This window comes from Stigmatopora argus, chromosome 10, assembly GCF_051989625.1.
Source record: "Stigmatopora argus isolate UIUO_Sarg chromosome 10, RoL_Sarg_1.0, whole genome shotgun sequence".
Classification (NCBI taxonomy): domain Eukaryota; kingdom Metazoa; phylum Chordata; class Actinopteri; order Syngnathiformes; family Syngnathidae; genus Stigmatopora; species Stigmatopora argus.
In genome coordinates this window covers 3,132,990-3,155,692 of record NC_135396.1, presented here as the reverse complement: position 1 = coordinate 3,155,692, position 22,703 = coordinate 3,132,990, and the positions used below count along the sequence as shown (strand labels likewise).

The 22,703-nt window shown below is 46.1% G+C and overlaps 3 protein-coding genes and 1 long non-coding RNA gene across 9 annotated transcripts in view; 2 read left to right on the top strand and 2 right to left on the bottom strand.

The window, feature by feature from the left end:
- Positions 1 to 4,251, top strand: part of nova2 (NOVA alternative splicing regulator 2) — a 44,595-nt gene extending 40,344 nt beyond the window's left edge. For 3 of the 4 annotated variants that reach the window (XM_077611740.1, XM_077611739.1, XM_077611738.1), the window contains one exon: positions 2,632 to 4,251. In XM_077611740.1, the coding sequence (XP_077467866.1) occupies positions 2,632 to 3,660 (1,029 nt within the window). In that variant the 3' untranslated portion in view covers positions 3,661 to 4,251. Of the gene's footprint in view, positions 1 to 2,565 lie in introns of all 4 variants that reach the window. The other variant, XM_077611741.1, reaches the window with a different exon arrangement.
- LOC144083714 (uncharacterized) lies at positions 1,979 to 5,312 on the bottom strand. 2 transcript variants are annotated; one of them, XR_013303604.1, is made up of 3 exons: positions 5,163 to 5,312; positions 2,537 to 2,757; positions 1,979 to 2,345 (listed from the first exon to the last, which is right to left on the bottom strand). It is a non-coding gene; the product is annotated as an uncharacterized LOC144083714 (long non-coding RNA). The 2 variants fall into 2 exon arrangements; XR_013303603.1 differs by lacking the exon at positions 5,163 to 5,312 and having other exon boundaries at positions 2,537 to 3,708.
- Positions 5,313 to 5,426: 114 nt separating this feature from the next.
- Positions 5,427 to 22,703, bottom strand: part of LOC144083589 (uncharacterized) — a 44,423-nt gene continuing 27,146 nt past the window's right edge. Inside the window, exons 6-12 of one of the 2 annotated variants that reach the window (XR_013303583.1) lie at positions 21,359 to 21,635; positions 18,949 to 19,090; positions 15,954 to 16,065; positions 13,347 to 13,413; positions 6,836 to 6,893; positions 5,649 to 5,988; positions 5,427 to 5,561 (exon numbers count right to left, since the gene is read on the bottom strand). Coding sequence is in view for 1 of the 2 variants with exons in the window: in XM_077611567.1 (XP_077467693.1) it covers positions 17,812 to 18,535; positions 18,949 to 19,090; positions 19,181 to 19,262 (948 nt within the window). In the remaining variant the exon portion in view is untranslated. Of the gene's footprint in view, positions 5,562 to 5,648; positions 5,989 to 6,835; positions 6,894 to 13,346; positions 13,414 to 15,953; positions 16,066 to 17,614; positions 18,536 to 18,948; positions 19,091 to 19,180; positions 20,936 to 21,358; positions 21,636 to 22,703 lie in introns of those variants that run through there. The other variant, XM_077611567.1, reaches the window with a different exon arrangement.
- irf2bp1 (interferon regulatory factor 2 binding protein 1) lies at positions 19,617 to 22,081 on the top strand. Its single transcript, XM_077611566.1, has 2 exons — positions 19,617 to 20,936; positions 21,361 to 22,081. Exons 1-2 carry the CDS (start codon positions 19,939 to 19,941, stop codon positions 21,611 to 21,613), a joined length of 1,251 nt encoding a protein of 416 aa, XP_077467692.1. The 5' UTR covers positions 19,617 to 19,938; the 3' UTR covers positions 21,614 to 22,081.

Genomic DNA, 22,703 nt, shown 5'->3' with positions numbered 1-22,703 from the left:
AATAAGCGTGTTGCTGAAATCTATATATATATATATATATATATACACACACACATACACATACACGTGTACATACACATATATACATACATACACATAGATGTACATGCATGCATACGGTAGGTCTTAACATACTATATGTATATACTATACTTAAAATACTATATGAATCAAAAGCACATTATTAGGGTCGCTATCATAAGGAATTCATTTATCCAGTAATGTTTGTTATATTACTGCAAAACAGAAAATAACCAACAAATAGTAAACGTTAATTTACCAACATCTACTGGTGAAAAAGAGTATAGCAACGCTGTAATTCTTTTGCGCAAATATAAGATGTACCCTTCATTCACTCAAATTTTTTAGATTATATGCGAAAAAATATGGTACGTGTATTTTTTTTTATGATCTAAAAGGATAATTTACTCAGGTCAAAGGTCAAATTTTGAATGGCTGTCCACTGGCATCCCTCAAAGGGTTAATTTTTTGTTTTATATATCAAACGGTGTCAAGTCTTAAATCTGGTGTGAAAGTAGCGATTGGCGCGAGATTAGAAAATGCACGCACGCAGATAATGGCGCTCAAGTTAACAACAATTAGCGACATTGATCGCTAACCTGCCCATTATTGCTGCCTCCTCCCTTCATGAACGCTGCTTATCGACTGGTCGGGTTTGGCAGCGCTAGCACATATTGACGGATCCCGTCCGCCGTATAATTAAAAAAAGGGGGACAAAAAACAACCGTCAATTCAAACGAATGACTTTTAGTTGGACGTTCAAGAAACACTTCGAAATGTAGACGCCGTGTTCACGCAAGTGAGTGACAATTTGCGACCTCGCCGTGAAGGTTAAGTCGTCCAATTTCCGCGCCTCGTAAATCACCCGGGTTAACGCCAGCTGCCGGTCACGGCGCCAGCTGTGGGATAACCGGAGCGGTCGCCGGCCATGGAAAAACAAGTAGCCCTTTGTCGCTTTTGTCTGGCCGCCTTCGATAACGACCTGAAGAAACTTTAGCCGCCTCTCGAAATGGACTCGACACGCTTATTTATGTGTCTGAGTATTTATAAATAGTCGCTAAAGTGACAAGTGTGAAAATAGCTAACTGGCGGAGGAGGTGTTAGCTCGCTAGCTCGTTTAGTGACAAGGTTTTTTGCCGTGAACTATTTTTGCCTGGAAATTCTCAAGTCTTGTCTAGGCACTTTGTTTTTGTATTTCCTGTTACCTTTGACCTCAGCCTTGGACAGCTGTTTCCTACTTCCTGTTTTTTTTGCCTCAGCTGGCGGGAAATTTACAAAATATCGGCCTAGAGCAAGGGTGTCAGACTCGGGTTGGTTCGCGGGCCGGTTTAACGTCAACTTGAGGTCTTTCCAACGAAAATTGTCAAAATCATTGGCCTACGAAATGGGGTAAACATTTTGGAACCGCCTGTGTATATATGTATATATGTATGTATATATGTGTGTATATATATGTGTGTATGTGTGTGTATATATATGTGTATATATATATATGTGTATATATATATGTGTATATATATGTGTATATATGTATATATGTGTATATATATGTATATATGTGTGTATATGTGTATATATATATATGTATATATATATGTGTGTATGTATGTGTGTGTATGTATGTGTGTGTATATATATATATATATATATATATATATATGTGTATATGTATGTGTATATATATATATATATATTTATATATATATAGACACAAAGGAAACTAATTTATTGGTTATTGTTCCTCACACGGCAAATGGATTGGTCGTCTGGCAGTTTCTATTCTATTTCATTTAGTTGTATGTTAGATATATTTTTTACTCATTGGCTGTCATTGACAGAATGATGCGTTCACTGCCACGTCAAATAATTGGACATATACTGATAAACTCATTTTTTTAAGAGGCATATGATTATACCTCTATCATCGTGTGGAGGAGGAAAAAAGTAAAATCAAGGAGACATTTTGTCTGCTTTTTAATGAAGGTTAGAATTTCTTTGAGGAAACAGAAAGACTTTGTTATAAGGACTCCGCTGTGTGCGCGCGCGTTTGGATGCCTTTCTCGTCTCAATGCGGTGCAGTTTCCATGGCAACGGTGACCCCGTGAGTCTTTTTTTGCTGTAAAACAGCTTTTAACAACCCCCCTTCCTCCTTCCCCCAACTCAACAGTGTCCTCGGCTCTATGTCATCAAGGGTTTGTTTTTCACCTCGTTGCCGTGGCGACGGGCGCCGTCCTCCGTCTTTGCCATCGCTTTTTTGCTCGCATCTCGCAAGAGGTAGGCGCCATCTTCAAGGCTGTCAGACATCATATTAGTAGACGCGCCAGCTGTTTGAGGTGAAAAAAAAATGGAGAATTAAGATTGAGATTAAGAAATCACCCCCCCATCAAAATGTTCAGCAAAAAACAGCCTATTTGCTTTTAAAATGAAAATAGGCCTCCACAAATAGTCACAATAAAACAGTTGTATATTCTTTCAATTCCCCCAAAATCAATCGATGCAGCTACGTGCCACTCACGTGTTTGGATTGTCGCCATTTTGTAGCAGTCCGTGTCAAGCGCACCTCGCCTTCTTCCCATTTGTCATAACTTTGCGGTGTGGTCCGTCCGGCAGGCCAAGCTGATCGTGCCCAACAGCACGGCGGGCCTGATCATCGGCAAGGGCGGCGCCACGGTCAAGGCGGTGATGGAGCAGTCGGGCGCCTGGGTGCAGCTGTCGCAGAAACCCGAGGGCATCAACCTGCAGGAGCGCGTGGTCACCATCAGCGGCGAGCCCGAGCAGAACCGCAAGGCGGTAGAGATCATCGTTCAGAAGATCCAAGAAGACCCGCAGAGCTCGTCCTGCCTCAACATCTCCTACTCCAACATCACGGGGCCCGTGGCCAACTCCAACCCCACCGGCTCGCCGTACGCCAACTCGGCCGAGGTCATGCCGGCGGCCGCGGCGGCGGCGGCGGCCACCGCCTCCTCGCTGCTGGGCCAGGCGGGCCTGGCGGGGGTGGGCGCCTTCCCGACCACCATGTCCAGCCTGTCGGGCAACGACCTGCTGACCATCACGTCGGCCCTCAACACGCTGGCCAGCTACGGCTACAACACCAACTCTCTGGGTCTGGGGCTCAACCCGGCCACCACCTCGGGGGTCCTGGCCGCCGTGGCGGCCAACGCCAACCCGGCGGCGGCGGCGGCCGCCAACCTGCTGGCGTCCTACGCCAGCGACGCATCCACCAGCGCCGCCCACCAAGCGGCGGCGGCGGCGGCCGGCCTGGGCGGCTTCTCGCTGGGCTCGCTGGCCGCCGGGGCCACCAACGGCTACCTGAGCGCCGCCTCGCCGCTGGTGGCGTCCTCCCTGCTGGCCACCGAGAAGTTGGCGGAGGGCGCCAAAGAGGTGGTGGAGATCGCCGTGCCCGAGAACCTGGTGGGGGCCATCTTGGGCAAGGGCGGCAAAACGCTAGTGGAGTACCAGGAGCTGACCGGCGCCCGCATCCAGATCTCCAAGAAGGGCGAGTTCATCCCGGGAACCCGAAACCGCAAGGTGACCATCACGGGATCGCAAGCCGCCACCCAGGCGGCGCAGTACCTCATCAGCCAGAGGATCACCTACGAGCAGGGGGTGCGTGCCACCAACCCCCAGAAGGTGGGCTAAACCGCTGGGAAATCAATCCACAGAGGGAAGAGGAGAGGAGAAAGCCCCCCCCCCCCCAAGTCCCCACCCCTTGTCATCTCAGTATCCCCCCCACCCCGTGAAAAAAAAAAATATGCTGAGACGACAAACAAAAAAAAAAAGTGTAAATTGTAAATACGTTTTATTACTTAACGTCTTTATGGACTTTTTATTCCTTTTTGTTGCGTAAATTAAGATGTTTGTTTGTGTACTGTGGACACGCTGAATGACAGGAAGTAGGGGTGGGGAGGGGAGACCCCCTGCCCCACCTAGCCCCAGCGCAGGTTTTTCTTTGCCCCTTCTTTGCGCCCCGCGCCCCCTCCTCTCCCGCAAAGGTGCGACAGAACAAGCGCACCCGCCTGAACCCCTCCCACGCCCCCCCACCCCCACCCACGCCGATGACCTCACGTAGCGAGCAGTACTGTGTGGCGCGGCGTGATGGCATCACGGCTATTTATTGATCCAGAGGAGTTGAATGTACATGTTTTAATTTAATCTCTTTTGAACTGCAGATGAATGCTAACGCCACATAGTGTAATATATGTCTTATTTAAGCTGGTCGGGGGGGGGGGGGGGGTTGGGAGGTCTCTAAGCGACCACCCCACCCCACCCCCTCCCGTCTCCTCCCTGGCGCCCGCTAAAACATAAAAATGGAGTCCCGGCCGGGAAAGTACTCGGGACTAACTACTGAAAACAGGCGATGAGGGTGACAGAGTTCAAAGGTTACTGCCGTGCTCTTTTTTTTGTGCTGTTTTGTTTTTATTTTTGTTGTTTTTTTACAGTCGGAGTACACTGAATTGTTGTCTTAATGCACTGTGAAGCGAGGGGACGCAACTGGATGACTTTTAGCTATGGCAGGGAACACTAACCAATATGAAATATCAATGATTTTATATATATAGATGAATATTGTGCGCGGCACGGCGAGGCATACGGAGCTTTCGGGAAAGGACTGGATGTCCGTTGGGAGTCTTGGTTACCTTTTCCTTCATCGATTAAGGACGGTAGGACGAGCTGGCGGGTGGCAGAAGCTTAGATATCATACATCAAAGGCTAGATGGCTTACGCCAGACTTTTGCATTTGTCAATGGAATTGTCACCCATGCAGTTATTGGGTACTAAAAATCGTTTGAACTGAAAAATGCATCAAAATGGATCATAATAACCACATTAGTATTGTTTTATTAAGATTGCCAAGTGGAATTAAATGGTGTGCTAGCCAGAGAAATCTCGTGTCTGTTGGATACATCTAGCCTCGGACACGTGTATGATATCTAGGGCTGAAGTCGAACTCAAATGGAACGTAACGGGATACCGTGCATCGATTCAAAAATCGACGCGGTGGATGAACATGATCAAAAAAGTCCCAATGATGCAAGTTGGCGTCTTTGTCACTCCTTTTCTTTTTCTGCCACCCGGAAAAGCCCCCCCAAACCACCACTTATTTGAAAAGTCAGCAGCGGGGGTGCGTCGGATTTACTCACCGTGCGGTGGCGAGTCCGGCCCAAGTGGGAGGGAACTCTTCTCCTTCGTCTCCTTCCTCTTCCTCTCCCTCCTTCCTTCCTTCCTTCCTTCTCCTCTCCGATAGTTTGTCGCCGGCCCGGCGAGGCTCTCTGGTAAGGAGGCTTCTTTACTCCATTTTGAACTTCATCCTCACGCACCCCCACCCCCAAAACACCCAACTCACACCCCGACGCCGCCCGCCCACGCCCCCCCCCCCCTTACCACATCGCTCCACGGGCGGCGGCGGCGGCGGCGGCGGCCATGATGCATGCCTCCTCTTTTTTCTTCTTCTTCTTCGTCGTCTTGTGCTGCTGCTGCTGCGGATTTTTGAGGAGTGGGGCAGGAGGTCCTCATTCTTCTTGTATTTGGGGTTCTGCTAACTGGGGTGCGAGAATTACAAATATAGTGACCACCCCCCCCCCCCCCCCCTCTTGCATATTCACGGTTTCTCTCCTTTTTTCACTAACGTATTTTCTTGTGGCGTCGGTCGGGTAGAAGTGAGTTGAGGAGTTTCGTTGAGACGCCATTTTGGGGCATCCCGTCGAGTAGTTTCATTTCATCTTTTAAGGGGGGGGGGGGGGGGTGGAATTCCTCGGGTTGATGACATATCTGTGGCTTGATTAGCATTTTGCGCTGGTTAGCGTGCAGCTTTGCAGGCAAGTTGTGGGGACACCCCAATTTTAGATTTCGGTTCAAGACTAGCGGAAGCAATACAGGTGTCGTCCGGTCCCGAGCGGTCTCCCCATCTCGGCGCTGGTTTGTCTTTTTTTTTTTTTTCTTCGTATCCGTGCTGCTAAGAAATCCGAACTGAAAAACAAACAGACATATCGAGCGTCACGTCACGTTTGACTCCGCCTCCGCCATTGGCAGGTGTAGACATCCGATCCGTTTGAGCCTGCAGCGAATCGGACGTCTATCGCCGTCGTCAACGGAGTCCCAAGAGTTACACAAAAAAATCGTTCCAAAAAAGCTGTGCCAAATTGAGTTTTTCTTGGATTTGATATCGCAGGCGAACAGTACTTTTTATACCAGGAAAAAAATGTGAAAAAGTGCCAAATGAACGAAGCTCCCACAATGCAACAGCGGAGGGGATCAATACGACGTGGCCGTGGCTTAGCGTAAAAAAAATAATGTGACTCGAGCATTCTTAAACCTTTTTCTAGTTCAGATGTATTTTGTGGGAATAGATGTTAACCTTTTTGCACGTATATATTGCATGACGTCAAGTGTGAACAAAAACAAATTAGTCTACGTGTCGTTCGTATCAACCAAAATCATCGAACAAAAGTTCCAAATCCCGCTTTTTTTGTGTGTTCCTCATCATTGTTCAGCTCACTTTGCAATTTTAAAAAAAAAAAAACTTAAAATCAGTATTTCAGCCGCGATCCTCGAAAGGAACAAAAACGACGCGTTACCTCGGAAACCCAAAACCAGGTGAGGTGACTTTTATCCGTCAAGCTAGTCCCCTGCTAATTTTCCCAAATAAACAACTAAAAGAACAAAAAAAAAAAATGTAATTGTACTACCACTCGAGTGTTATGGGGACGAGCTTCGGGCTACGCATTTTCATCAGCATGCTAATACGCTAACTGGACATTTCAACAACAACAACAACAAAATGTTCTTTTAACTACTTATTTGTTTGTGTTCTCACCATATCCATATTCCGTCCGGGAACCTTGTCACCAATCAGTCAGTCACCCCTCCTGAAACTGAAATACCAGCAAGTGTCAACTGCATTTGTCATATCACTGTTTCCTGTTTTTTCTTCTTCTGTGGTTTATTTTGCCGGCTGGTGTCCGACTAATGACGACGAGATGCCATTTGTGCGTGGATGTGTGTGTAGATTGTTTACCCCCACCAAGCCATACGAGCGAGGGAGCCCCTTTCGCACGGAGGTCAGAAACATTTACCAAACATCTGCCTTGGCGCCGTCAAATTTTGTTGGGAATAGCCACGCCCCATTCTGAGTTAGCTTTTACAGGCTATGGGAAAATTCTATAAATGGCTTTGTTTCGCTTCAATTAGTTTTTGTCTTTTTGTGCCAGAATACTTTTTAGACTTGGTCATTTCTTAGTCTAGTTTTAGTCTGATAATATTTGTAGAAAAAGTCAAAGGTTTTAGTCTAAAAACAAATATTCTACAAGTAGGCTAGCAAGTTAGCAGCGCAAAAAGCAAAACATTAGCATTATCTTTTTTCCAACGAAATTGCAAAAAGCTTTTTTTAAGTAGGTTTGAGTCTTTATGTAAAAAAACAAATACAGAGAAGCAAATATGGAATTTACATGCTAAAGCAATAGCTAGCAAGTTAGCAGCGCAAAAAAAGCTAAACATTAGCATCAACTCAGCAAATTATAAGTAGTTTTTTACCCAGCAAATTTGCAAAAAGCTTTTTTAAAGTAAGAATTAAAAGGTTTGAGACTTATTTAGGTCAAAAAACAAATGCACAGAAGCAAATGTGTAATTTACATGCTAAAACATTAGCATTCGATCCACTTACCCCAAAATCTGTTGCTTATGAACAAAAATACTTCTTAGAATCAATCCTAATTTTCTCACTACTTTAGTGGAAAACATTTTAGTCTTTAAGAATAGGTTTTAGTGTAGTTTAAGTCTTTAGGTAAGCTAGCATGCTGAAATTAGCTAAAAGATTAGCATGGAGTCAGTGTCCCATTCACCCACCACCAAAACCTGCAAAACTTTTACACATGAAAATTATAACCATATAAATTGCAAGTATATTTTACATTTTTGCATTTTTGTCTATTGGCTTAAAAAGTCAAGTATTGCAAATGACTTACCTTTTTTGTCTCCTTACATTTTAGTCACCTAGACACAATATGAATGCCTAGATTTGCTAACTCCAATGAACCGCTAGCTAGCTAGCATCCATCGGCGTATTCAAGTCTGTGCGAAAGGGGCTAGCTTCCTTCCTTCCTTCCTTCCTTCCTCACCCCCTCTTTTAGCACTCCCCCCGCACACTTTCTCCCCCCTCCGTCAGCAGTGCCAAAGTCGCGCGGCCCGAAAAGGGGCGGCGCCGCCGATCATTCCGAGCCCCCCACTCCCCCTCCATCCCATGACGACAAGACTCTGTCTCTCTCCCTCCAGCAGACAGGAATTAACCCCCCCGGTCCTGGTCCATCCTGGTCCATCCTCGTCCCGCTTCCTAACTCTTCTCGTATCGTTCTTCAGCTGCGGAGCCCCTCATTGATCGTGTGCCATAGTGTCCCGGGGGTCCCGGAGTGGGACAGGGGGCACCTGTCACCCCCTTCCTCACCCTCTCTCGCTGTCTCCTCTTTCGCTCCATTTGTCCAGAAGGGAAAAAAAATGCCCCTTTTTTTCCTATTGAAGATTTTTTTTAGGGGGGAGCCAATTTTCTCACCCTCCTCCCCCCTTCCTCCTCCTCTTCCTCCTCCACCATCACGCCACCACCCCTTGCTCGCTCGCTCATGAACTTTATTATTGATCTTCCTCCTCTTCCTCCTCTGTTCATCTCCAGCTGTCAGGACAATAACTCTCCATTCCATAAGTCCAAAAAAAAAAACACAAAAAAATACGAAAAACAACAACAACAAAAAAACAAACTGTGAGACTGTGCAATGCTCGCTGATATGATTCTTTTGTTTTGATTTTCTTGCTTTCTTTTTCTTTCTTACGGAGACCCAGATGCCACGTGGGGGAAAAGAAAGGGTCCACTTGCCAATTTGTGCTGAAAAAAATACTCCCGTTTAGATATGAAATATCATATTTATGACGGCAATAGACATCCGAGTCATTCCTGGTGGAGCGTTAGAAGCATTTATTCAGAAATACGTTATAAAAAATGACTTTTAACCCTTTTAAGCACAAATAGTGACTTTTTTAACCCTTACACGACCCTCATTGGCTGCCATTAACGGCACTAGATGTCAAATTTGTTCATTCTAGTGCCGTTAATGACAGCCAATGAGTGAAATAGTATGGAAAAAAAATGATATAACTTTTCCTAAAATAGTCACTTGAGCTATAAAGGCTTAACGCTCTTAAAAGTCAGACTTTTCACTACTTTGGACGTCCATTGCCGTCAATAGCGGCCTACGAAAAACACAGGTTGCCACGAATTGGATGAATTTTGCCCCCGATTAACATCTGGCACTCCGTATTTTACAGCTCATCATTGGGGACAAAAAAAAGGGACTTTAAAGAGGGATTTTTTTCCAAAAACAATGGTTTCTTCACCTTTTTGTTGTCATTGTAAATAATCTTATTTGTGCAGGGCGGGGCAGCATAAAGACTTTTTGTTTTTTTTATAGCTGTGCTCTTTGTTAGTCGTGTTCGTTCGTCCGTAGCCGTCGCGTCGATCGAGTCGGACGCACATATCTTTAGTACGATTTAATCGTTTTTTGCTTTGAATTGGACGTCGGTCGGTCGTTTGTTTGTTTGTTTTTGTTTGGCTGGCTCGCGGCGCTGCTAACTTTGTGCAATACAGTCCAGTTTCCAGCCAGCCGTCGACACATATCCTCCTCCACGCCATCACATGATCAAAAACTATTAATAACGCTAGCAAGTGATGATTTTTGTCATTTCACCGCATGGCTCTCTGTTGACTTCCACCCCCTGATTTTATGCTGCCCGTCGCCCCATTTCCTCACACACACACACACACACACACGAGCTACTAGTATTTATTTTCCAACTCATTGAAAAATAACAAACGAGTCAAAAAGGGAACGACTGGAAGAAGAGAAACAATTTTCTTTCTTTAGTATCTTAGTAGTGGTTGCTTTTTAACACCGTTGATGAGCTGACGTTAAAAAAAAACAACAAAGTATTGAATATTTAATGTAACTGTAGCATTGTGTTTGTAAAGAGACAAAAAAAAAGAAAAACAATCTAGTGAGTTTGTGTTTGTTAACTTGTGGATTACCAGTGAAGTGAAGGCCATCCATCTAGTGCTAAAAGTAATACTACTACTACTAATAATAATAACTTCTATTATTATTATTATTCTGATATATGAGGTCATTTTCTAAGGATTCTTATTTTGCCACAGCAACAGCAGTCATTATAAATGTTCATTTTAGCATCACCTGTCTTCTGTTGTCTTATTCTTCACCTTCCACCACACTCTGCATCATCACACCTTAACACATTGGAGCGTGGATGTGGGCGGGTCTTGGGCTCTCGGGGTGGGCGGGGCTTTGTCCTGTCCAGTGTCCACCGACAAGCTAAACCCAGTCAGGCTTCCATCTCTCCTCATGGAAGCTCCTGACGTCGTTCTAGCTGCCAATCATGTGACCATCATGTGATCTGACTCAGCTGACTGTCCATAACCCCACCCACCCTATTTTTCCCTACCTACCAACCACCACCACTCCACCAACCAACCAACCAATCAATCAATCAACCAACAACCGACCGTCGCCGCCGCACCACCTTTCAAGTCACCTGACCAAACCAAATCAACCAATCACTGTCCTCCTCCTCCTCTGCTGCTGCTGCCGCCGCTACACACCATGTGATGTTCTCCATCGATAACATCCGCCGTACTAGTTGGGACCCTTCGCGCCCGCCGGGGGGGTCCGCGGGTAGGGGGAGAGGACCACACGCACTTTACGTGAAATAACGGGCACCGCGAAGGACGACAATGGGCTGCGTTCACATCTTGTGAGGCAAAACAATCGCTAAGTAAAAACAACAATGTCCGTCTACCCTTCATACAATCCTTAAAAATGAGTTTAACATTTAACACTAGGCAAAAACATAAATGCGATTGTTTCTTTTCCTCAACATGTATGGCTCCATTAACAAAAACAAAGTCAGTCAGATATTCTCAGGCTACAAACATCTAATATGAAGAAGATACATACAATATAGAGCCACTTTTCCACCAAGTAGTCGGAGCACCTAGTCGAACCTCATCACCAAAACAAGCGATATGATTCGCATGGGATTAGTAGTACCCGATTTTTTAATAACGGCGGGGTTTAGGGAGCAAAGACAGGTAAAGTCATTCAGGCCAGCCTTCCGATTTGAAAAGCTACGGGACCAAAATGTGTCTTGTTTTGTGGAGGGCTTAAGCTTCACATCACAAGTCAATAAATACTTGAATTGGGCTTCATTTGGAACGCAACCTGCGGGGGTCTTGGGAGGAGACCAAAGACGACGTGGACTGTAGTGCGGTCTTTGAGGATGGGGCTTGTGCTCCACAAAGAGTCGCTGCCGATCCCCGTTTTTGCTCCGATCCAATGAGGACAGACGGGTAAAGAAATGAAGTTTCTGCCCAAACAAGCACCACCGCATTTCAATCCACTCAACGCACTTGTAACGTCCGGTTGGACTCGACCACCCGAACCCACCGAGTCCCAAGCCTAGGCTAGGATCGTCTGGATCTGCCTTTATCGGCTGGTCTTGGTGGGATGTGGTGAGAAGGATTTGTGGCCGGCTCAAACCTCATCGGTTTGGCCCGAGCCACTAGGATCACTTCATTTCGAAACATTCGCCTCGGAAGCAAAATGATAAGACTGCTTGGTGGAAAAGCGTAAAGATTGGGCGCCACCCTCCCCCGCCACGGACTGGCGTTCCTCGCATTCCTATTCTGGGTACGCTACGTAGCACGTCCGTCCACGCCAACCCCAAGCGGCCAGAGGAACGAAGACCGGGTCGGAGTCTCGCCGCCGATTCTCAGGGTTTCGCGGTACACTCGGTTAGAAGGCGGCTTTAGCGCGCGTCCTCCCGACCGAGCCCAGGGCGCCGCGCCGTCCCGTCCTCCGATAGCGTGGACTTCCCGCGGAGAGCCCCCTACTAACTTAACTGTTTACAATCCAAAACGAGACCAAGCAGGCTGTGGAAAAGAATGTCAAGCTTCTCCGTCCATGGGCCGCCATGTGGGCCGCTTACTTTTGTCCGTGACGTGAGCTCGTTCGTGTACTTCTTATGTTAAGATCATTCATTGCATGCGACAATGAGAGCGCGGCGCCGGACGACGGCACCCCCATTTTTTTTTTTTTTTTGTTGTTGGTTGTGACGTCCGTCCAGACCGCTGGCGGAGCGCCGAATGCTAACGTGTGACCGTGCTAAGCTGTCAAGTTTTGTTCATTTGTACGTGGTCCAATAAACCATTGAAGCAAAGTGGCATCTTTAGTCACGCGAGCCAGCTCAGGTAAGGGGCGCCGGAGCCAGGCCACGATCCTTCTCTTGACATCCTCATCTACCCACAATCCTCCTGTGCACACCAGCACCATCCGATCAGCCACATCCAACCGCCATGACTCCACAACACGCCCCGCGGGCCGGGTTCCGGGTTCCAGCGCCTCCAGCGAAAGTCTCCTGGAAAAAGCCAGTCCTCATTCACAGCATGGCCCGCCCGACCAATCTCCTGTCACTCTCCTCCTCCCGCACTCTTTCTCCTTCCTCCTCATCCGCCAGATAAAGAAGCTCCTCCTCCTCCGACCGAGGTCATTTTTTGATCTTCCACGCTTAGATTTTAAACTAAACTAAACTAATCACTGTCCATCGAGATGAAGGGGACGCCATCTTTCTTACACTAGGCCTTCGTTTCACGGTCTCACGGGTACAAATCTTTCTAAAAAAATAAAAATATTTGGCCTATAGGTTCTTTGGTGTTCAAACTTTGGAGCCACCAAAAATTTAAGGTCTAGTTAAAACAACGAGGTCACCACAAGGTCAAACGTACCAAGCTCAAATAGTCAAGATTCTTCCACAATTTTGATCCCATCGCCTCCAAATTTGACGCAATTGTAAAAAAAAGTCAGCCGCTCGTGTATTGGTAAAAAAGTGGCGTTCACAAAGTTTAAAATTCAGCGCAAGTCAGTTAAAAATGGCTTAGCTAAGATAAATTAAAGGTTTTTTTAGATGATATACTTAATAGTCAGTGCGCCTTCAATTAAGCAATATCAACGTAAATAAGAGATTTTAGCTGTATTAAATACACACACACACACGTTAAAATTAGGATGGGCAATATCAGCTAACTGTGGTTTGTTATGAGTCTTAAATTAAATCGACATTTAGTTTTTGCTAAAAAAGATAACGGCGATACTGCAATTTTGATGTTTTACAGTGCGAAAAAAAAAGCACAATCCAAAGAACTAGCAAATGAATTCTACGACACTGACCTTAATTTCAAATTTCCCCCAAATTGTATTAATAAATTCTGTACTCACGTTGCGGTGCATCGTGGGAGCCGGTTTGGCTTGGTGAATTGCTGTCCAGACGCTTTTCTCGTCCAGTCTGCGCACAAAAGAACGCCGGGTTAGTCGTTAAAAAAAATGCTGATATTTTTCATGTATGGCTGCGGTGAACAAGCCGTTAAGTGCGGGGCGTTGGGAAGTCAACTTTAGATTAAAAGGCGCTCTTCCCCACGGCGGATAATGGCTCTCGTCGAGGCGAGGATGGAAATTGATCGGACCGCGTTGTCGCCTCTAACGAGCTCGCGTGGGGACGACCGGGTGTTCTCCGGAATTCCCTTAACGCAGAAATTGCCTGAAACGCAAGGGGTGTCCAAACTACGTTCGCTATGGAAGGAAAATATGGAAATTGGCCCCTAGGAATTCAGTCCAGGTCGATTTTGGGAGCATCGGATTTGAACCGTAAACCTCAAAACTGTGAACTTTGACCAAAACGCCAAAAATCTCCAAAAATGCAAGCACAAAAAAAAGTGAATGTGAACGAATGTGTCTGTGAAGTACTTTCAAGCAGACATGATGCTAATTTGTGGATATCATTTCCCAAAATGCAATACGGTAGTTTATATTAAACTCCAAGAAGTGACCTTTGTAAATAAAAGCAATTTTATGGCAGCTAAAACCGAAGTTCACAGAGTGGATTTAAAGATGTATATTTAAAAAAAGAAGAAATAAAGCTGATGAGATGCTTGTTTGTGACGAATATTTTTGCTAATGATTTTTGTTTTTAAAGAAATCTAGCCGAAATTTGATGTGGGCGTCAAGGGGAAAAAAAACAAGGAATTTCAAGGTAAGATTTTGTTGAACGACGGCGCCCTCTTTGGTAGCTCACTGTACTGCAGGTGGAGCAAATCAATACATTGCGGACGACACAAGCTTTGCCTCACTTTCAACTTTCAGACAGCTATAGACGTCCAATCCGTTTCAACCTGTGCATTTGCCATTGCCTCTGACGTGTTGTCGTCATTTCAGCGTCACGGCAACGGCTCTCTTTGAGGCTTGCTGCTGTTGCCATGGTAACCACCTCCTGAGTGTGTGTGCATTACAAGTAAATTTGAAAAAATCTGGCCAAAAGCATTGGAAATATGAAAATATCATTTTAAAAATGTAAAAACGGCTAAGGAAAGTATGGACAATTCATTGAAAAATTCAAAATATATATTTTACCTAAGAGAATTATGACTTAAAAATATTTTTTCTCATTTCAATATTGCTTAAAATTTTATTTCACGTTTTAATCGAATATTTTCGCATTTTGTAGTCATTTTCCAATTTTATTTAGTCAATATTTATTTTGAAATATTATTTTCAAAAGTTTGTGAATAAACTTTACGTCTGGCAGGGCAATGACAAATTGTAAAACGCCCCAAAATATCCTCAAATGTAGCGCAAATGTCGACGGAATGGGCGTCTAAATGCTGTCAATGAGTTCATTCCTGTCATCATTTGAGTGGGTTGGGGTTGCTCGCCAAGGGGCGCTCTTGGAGGCGTGGCCAACGTCAACGCCGGATCGCGATTGATGTCTGCCGCAGTCTCCCGCAATGCCAAATGTCGGGAAACCGACGCCACGGAGTGCGTGCCTTCGCAACCGCGTTGATTGATGTGTGTGTGTACCACACGTATAAGCCCCCCACCCCACCTCCCCGAAATTGGCAGGTCCCGTTGCTACGGCAACAGCCCCGTTGCCGCGGGCTCGCCCGGCGAAATGTTGCGCGATGTCGTTTGGAGAGAAAAGAAAGCGGAAGGGAGGAAGGCGAGGAAAGCGAGGTGGGGGGAGAAAGCACTCTCGCAATTCATTATCCGTATGGAAGGACCCCCTCCGCCCCCCCCATTTTGGCGTCCCGTCAGCTGAGGCCGGCCTTGGCAGTCGGAACACGTCGCGGCCAAACTTCAAGCTGCATTTATTATTCATCCGCCTCGAATACACGACGCGTGCGTGCGTAAACTTGAAAAAAAACGAGAACGAGAAGAAGGGGGCGCCGTACTCTATCTCGGCCAACGTTGACGGAATATGGAATTTAGGATTATGGAGATAGGTTCAATGTGGGCTCGTGAAGGACAACCCAAATTGGCCACTAGGAGCCAAAATGGCAGATGACTTGTGTCTCTCTTTGTGATGTTTTTTTGTTGTTGTTGTTGTGGGTCTATTCGGAAAAGAAACGACTGCTATATTCATATTTTTCGCAGGACCCGCCAGGTGAAACTTTTTAAGACCAATTGGAACAGAATTTAAGAGCAGGATGCCTGAATTTATAATTAATAAAAAGTATGGGGGTTCGTGAAATTATCTGGAAATCGTCATTTACGAAAATACACAAAAAATTGTCATTTTTTGGGGGGTCTAATCATGGAGAGCAATCAAAATGAGCCCAATATTATTTTTCTTTTCAATTTTAGGAGCCGAATGGCCGTACGAATTCAAAACGTTAAGGCTCCTTACTTAAAATTCACGAGAGCAATTGGGGGAAGAGGGATAGCAGGAATTATTATTATTAACAGAGCTAAACGTCCAATGCATGAATTGGACGCCAGCCAATCAGTTCAAGTGATTTGTCTGAAACGTGTTGTTGTCATGTGATGTCTGACCTTGCGACTGATGTGTCGTCGTCTCCACACAAGCAGATGTTGGAGCTCATTACGAGTCACGACCACACTCGGGTGCGGATTAGCACCCACGTGACGAACGACCAGGGTAATCCTGAAAACACACATACAAAAAAAAACGGTTATGCAGTGGTTGGCAAAACGCAACTGAAAAAGACTTGATTTGGTGAAATTCGAATGAGGAAAACGGTATGGTGGCGACACCTGGTGGACAGACTCAGACATGACGATAGGAGGGCATTGAGAGAAAACTGAACAAAGATCAAAGGGTAGTTGAGTAGTTCTTTTGGATTTTATGTCATAAAAAAGTAGGTGGTGTTTCAACTCATTGACAAGTGAACCAGTTTTGAGGTAGGGAAATAAAACCGTTTTGTTTATCCTCAGGAGTGTGTAGTACACAGGTGTCAAAGTGGCGGCCCGGGGGCCAAATCTGGCCCGCCACGTCATTTTGTGTGGCCCGGGAAAGTAAATCATGAGGGCTGACTTTCTGTTTTAGGATCAAATTCAAAATAAAGAATACAGATGTGTATTATATTTCTTGATTTTCCCTTTTTTAAATCAATAATTGCATTTTTTTAATCCAAGTTCAAAAAGCATTTCATCTAAAAATAAATATCTAAAAATATTTTCTGTTTTCCAATTTAATATTGAACATAGTAACTTTAAAAAGACGCTTTCCCCTACTATGGAAAAAAAAAGCTCAAATACAAATTGTTCTAGATCTATGGAAAAACTGAAGATTTAGGGTTTGTAATCTAGTTCTTTTAATCCGATTTTAAAAAAAATATTATATCTAAAATGGTCCAGCCCACATGAAATCGAGTTGACGTTAATACGGCCCGCAAACTAACCCGAGTTTGACACCCTTGGTGTAGTACATATACAAAGATTAGCAAATTATCAAATTCACATTTTGGAGTTAAATTCAAGCTATGATTTTAAATTCTCTCGAAGTCACTTGCAGTCAATATTTTAACAAGCATACCCTGTCGTTAGTATACAGTAATTTGGCTGTGTAAAGTAAATTCACTTGGAATTTCACGTGAAACTAACCGAGAGGAAGAATAATGGAATGCTGGGTAAACCTATTAGAATGCTACATATGATGTCATAAATCTGTTATTATGATACTCCATGCGTGTCATGAATATGAATGCCTTGACAAGTGTGCTAACCAAAACACATTTGAAGCCATGTCATGACTGTCAAATTGTTGAATCGGAAATGCAATCCTTTCAAATGTGTCGTCGTTAAATAGCAGGCTTATGTAGATGAACAAAAGATGTGGTTGGCTGTAAATGATTTTCAGACCAATTAGGTCAGATTTAATCATACTTTGGCAGCATACCTCGAGACCTTTGACCTTTGAGTTGGCCACAGTTAAGCGTAGTGAGGTCCCAAGAGACTTTAAGAACAAAAACATAAATCCTCACAGCAAAATACAAAACAGGCGTTTCTTTTTTTAAATTTACACCATTGTTCCTTTTTTAATGGGTTACATTTTAGTCAATATTTCTCAATTTTAACCCTAATTTTGATCTTTTTTTAAAATGAATTATGGATCTATACATGTCTATGCCCTGCGAGACTTGTAATGATAAGTGGCACGGAAAATGAATGGAATTGTGTGTGTAACACGGTGAAACTGTTGAATGGCATTTTCTTTATTCATGATAGAAAACTGCTTTGAGTTACAAAGAGGGTTAGAGAAGAACTCCAACTTGTATTGTAACAGACCGCCGACCGACCAGTCTATGTTGAAACTCTCGCCGGGACAAACATGTTCAGGTACGTCCAGTCCTCGCTAAATAGCTCGAGTTCAGTTGCGAGAGGATGAAATTTAATCCTGCTCCCTTTTGCTTTTCTTTTTCTTTTTCTTCTTTTTGGCCGGCTCGTCCTCTTGTTGCAAAGCGTCCTCTTCCGTCTCACTTTTCACTTGCACGATGAGCACCTTTTCCTTTTGGTCGTCATCATCATCATCATTGTCCCGGTCTTTCTTTTTCTTTTTTTTCTTTTTGGCCGGCTCGTCCTCTTGGAGCAAAGCGTCTTCTTCCGGCTCAATTTTCACTTCCACCATGAGCACCTTTTCCTTTTCGTCATCATTGTCCCGGTCTTTCTTTTTCCTTTTCTTCGGCCTCTGTTCCTGGCCCGTCTCCTCCACTTCGTCTTTAACGGGCACGTCTTCTATTTTGATAGGCATGTCTCTGTTTTTTTTCTTCTTCTTCTTCTTTTTCTTCTTGTCTTCGCACGCCGAAGTAGGCGTCTTGCTTCCGAATGGCTGGAATCTCTGTTTGAGTCCGGGTATAATATCCGGCGCGGTGTCGGCGTGGATGACGTGGGGCGACGGGCGGTCGCCTCCGTAACTCTCGCATATGCTCAGCAGGCCGGAGAAAGCGGGTCCGATCTCCGCCGGGGAGGAACCGGCGGTGAGCAAGCGGAGGTCAGCGGGGCCGCGATCGGACGACACGATGTTGTAGAGCTGCACGCCGTGGGACGACCCGTGCGCCGCCGAAGGGAGCTTTAGCGTTTGAAAACCGGAAAGATTCACGTCCACGCCTCGCAAACTGCAAAAGCAAAGTGCAGTTGTTACGCTACTAAAAGAGTCTCAGCATTCTTCACAACAGAGCTGCCTAATGCCAAAAACGTAGAATTTTCGGATTTTGTCAGCCCTTTTCCGCGTAGTTTTGATATAAAATGCGTATTTGGTAGTTTGGTAAAGACTGGTGTGGTAAATTGCGGAAAATTCGTAGGATTTGGAAGCTGAGCCATCATTATGAGGGAATGTAACAACAAATAACCTGTGTTGGACTCTTTAAATTTCTTGATCGGGGCCGTTTTTGCATCAGATTATAAACCGGTCTCGATAACATGACATCATAAGGGGGTTTATTTCAGGCCAAGTGTGTTTTTCCTTTTTTAAGCCTTTTTTTAAAAACACAAATACTTTAGTAGGCACAGAATGAAATTAGTGACTGACCATCGTGGATCAAAGCTGGCAGGCGCTTTGACGAGCCATAGTTCGTTTTCGGTGCTCTCAAGGTTCTTCGCCAACGTACTACTGCAAGGTTTGTGGCTGAAGCCCACAAAGTCATCTGGACACTTGTAGTGGTTGCTCTTCACTACGAAGGGGAAAGATTTTCCATTCAATAACGCGCACGCTGGATTTTTTCGACTTTTGCTTCAGAAAAAAAGTAAATGTGTCAATTTACCGATTTCCTTTGGCTTTGACGACACCTGCGCTGGCGCCTCGTCCACTTCGTCTTCGCTCGACGAAGAAATATCTCGGGACATTTTTTAAATAATCAAACTACGACTTAAAAGCCGTTTTTATGAATGTTTATGCGGAAGTGCACGTGCGCCCGAGGACAGGCATCTGAACTGAACTCGTCTACGTTACTTCCTGTGAACTCATTCTACGTCACTTCCTTCGCGTCCACGCTTGTAGTCCAACGACCAGTCGTGGCGCGTTGACCGTTTTAAAACAGTCCGATGAAATAACTGCGTCACCCACAATGCAACTCGTATACACGCCCGCGTGGGTAACAGCGGTCGGTTACCTCGGTCGAGGTGCCATTTGTTTGTAGTCCAATAAGCACACGTGGTGCGTCGCTTCGCGTTGATAAATCGGACATAAAAACTACATCCCTACAATACACTTCGCCGAGTTACGTAAGACCCAAACGTCTGCAGAGGGGAGCGCGTTGACAGCAATGAGCAGGCCCCAGTGGGTAAACAAATCAGAAATGTGAGGGGGGACGTCGTTTATATTGACAAAGTTTTGTTTTGGTTTTCGCCGCTAAAATGTTTGTACTTTTGACGAAAGGTGCAGGGGAGATCTGAAAGTTAAGCTATTTTGCAAACAGCGCCGGCTTTAAAGGGAATAGCTTGCGTGAGCTAACGTGTGCTCGCTCGCTCGTTCGGGTTAGCCGGCTAGCCAGTCCGCCAGCCGTATCGCCTTCCGGCAGTCATGTCGTCCCCTTCGTCGTCGTCGCGGCGCCAGTGGTGCTACCTATGCGACCTGCCCAAGATGCCATGGACCGTGGTGTGGGACTTTAGCGAGGTGGTGTGCCGCGGCTGCGTCAACTACGAAGGTGCCAACCAGATCGAGTTTTTGATCGCCAGCGCGCGGCAACTCAAACGCAGCCACGGCATGCAGGACGGTAACGTCCGCTCGCCGGGCCCGGGACCTTCGCCTCACAAGCACGCCGTGCCCGGCCGCGGGGAGCCTTCGACTGACGGTGCTCGCTCGCACGGCGAGCGTTATGAGCGCGGAGGCCGAGGAGACGGCGCTCGGGTGCCGCCCAACGGGTTGCACCGTGAGGGCCAGCCGCCACCACCGCCGCCTCCGCAAGAAGTCAACCGGCAGAGTCCCAGCGCGAGCCGGAGACCCATGATCGGGGCGGCCATACCCCCAAATCTTGTGACTCAGAGCATCGCCGGGATCCCCCACGGGCTGCTGGCGGGCATGCCGGCCGGCTTGACCGCCAGGACGGCCCCCATGAGCGGCCCCATGATCTTCCCGGCGCCCGTGCTGGCCGAGATGAACCGGCGGCAGCTGGGCATCGGCATGGGCATCGCCCCCTTCATCACGCCGGAGCTGGAGCGGGAGCTCAGCTCGTCCCAGCCCAAATTGCAGTCCCAGGGCCACGGGGGCTCCGCCAAGAGCGCCGGCTTGCCCTCCTCGTCGGCCTCGGTCAGTCAGACCAGCCCCAAGCCCGCGTCGTCTCCGGCCAGACAGCCACGTGCCCCCACCGCCCGCTCCGGGGGAGAACCGCTGGCCTCCGGCGGCTCGTCCGAAGCCGCCACGGCCGCCGCGGCGGCGCTGCCCCACAGCGGGGCTTCCGAGTTAGGCTCCACGTCAGGTGGCGGTGGCGGCCTGACCGGAAGCACCCTGTCCTGCACGCTGTGTCACGAGAGGCTGGAGGACACCCACTTTGTGCAGTGCCCGTCCGTGCCGGGACACAGGTGTGTACACGCTACCCTTGTGTAAACTATCCGCACTTAAGTCAGTTGATTGTTTTTGCACGGCCACAGGTCAGCAGAAATCGACATTTCAAAGGCGATGTTTTTTTATGGTTAGGTAAGGTTGTAGATGACCAATTTGATGACACAATATTACGCCTTATGATTCGGTTAGATTCAAGGGCCTTTAGAATTTCATGCAAAAGTTGCATTTCAAATATTAAGCATTTTAGATAGAATTGGGGACATTTGAAATTTTTTTTTTAAATGCTACCAGATTTAATTTAGCGGTTAAAATTTGGCAAAAAATAACATTCCTACATTGGGTTTTTTCTAGAGTTTCCCTACGAGTGTCAAGGGAAAATACACTATTCAAGAGTGTGATACTCAACTAAATTCATGTATATGACAATGTTGGTACTTACAGGTTCTGCTTCCCCTGCACCCGAGTGTACATCCAGAGCCGGCGAGGCGACGGCGATGTTTACTGCCCCAGCGGCGATCGCTGTCCGCTGGACATGTCCGTCAACAGCCCCCCTTGGGCGTTCATGCAGGGTGAGGTATCCACCATCCTGGGCACCGGGGCGGCCACCGCCCCGTCCGCCGCCCCTCCCGGCGGGCCCAACGGCTCGGGGGCGCAGAGCGGCGACGTCACCGTCAAGAAGGAGCGCGAGACGTGATGCCGGCGGCGTCCACGGCGACCTGCAACGTAGGCGGGGCGAAGGCGGTGAAGGACTTGGATTAAAAAAAGCTGACAACAAAAACACAATGAACAAACATCCAGTTTCACATGTCGTGTGATCTGCCTGCCATTTTGTGAATGTACAAGAGAACGCTGTCCCTTCTAGAAAATTCCCGGTTGTTTCCATTGAAAACGGTTTGTGGCATTTCAGTGCAAAACTTGTGTTTTTTGTTTTGTTTTGACACTAAGTTTGATCCCTTTTGGAAAAAATAGCCGAATGTTCCTCGCACATACGAACCAAACCAAAGCCAATCTATGTGTATACAATCTATATACGGCTACATGCTAATAATGCTAACGGTGCAAGTGCCTTCCAGCCGCGGCGACAACGAATCTGCTAGCTCGTCTTTTGACTTATAAACTTCTTGTATAAAATGTGGAAATAAACCTGACGTGGGAAAAACGATTTTGTATTGGGACTTTTCTGATTTTAGCCGCTAGGTGACGCCGTGGTGCTAGCTAGAGCTGTTGTGCTGCTAGCTACAAGTGTTCCGCATGTAAAATGTATAGTAATAGGGAATAAGTGTAAGTGGATGTGTGATTTCCTCCATTAGTGTCAACTCATTACTGCTATTGTGGAAGTAATTATGCACGTGCTAATGGACGACGTGGGGAGCATTCACATTAAAAGGAGGCGACGGGGGAGCCCACACACACACACATACACAATAAATGCGTATTACAAAGAGGACGACAACTTTACGTATGTAGCGAATACTACAAGGCGATGTGAAGACTCTTTTTGTTTTGTTTGTTGTCTTAGGACTGACTTCTACAGAAGCGTTTTATGAACTAATATTTTTTTCCTTTATATTGACAAGTAAACCGACCATTTATCTATTAAAAAACATCGAAAAGGTCAGCGTCAGTCACCTAAATTATTTCCCCCAAATTATAGTTTATCAAAATACGTTTGCTTTTTAAGTACGTTTTTTGCCTCACTAAGTATTCTTGAGAAAAGTACTTTTTCCTGGGATTTTAAGATTAAAAAAAAAACTGCCAATCGCATCTTTTTGAATGATCATGGT

Coding starts and splice junctions, on each gene's coding strand:
- irf2bp1 (XM_077611566.1), top strand. CDS start 19,939: ATGTCGTCCCCTTCGTCGTCGTCGCGGCGCCAGTGGTGCTACCTATGC. Junction 20,937..21,360: donor CCGTCCGTGCCGGGACACAG/GTGTGTACACGC, acceptor TGGTACTTACAG/GTTCTGCTTCCCCTGCACCC.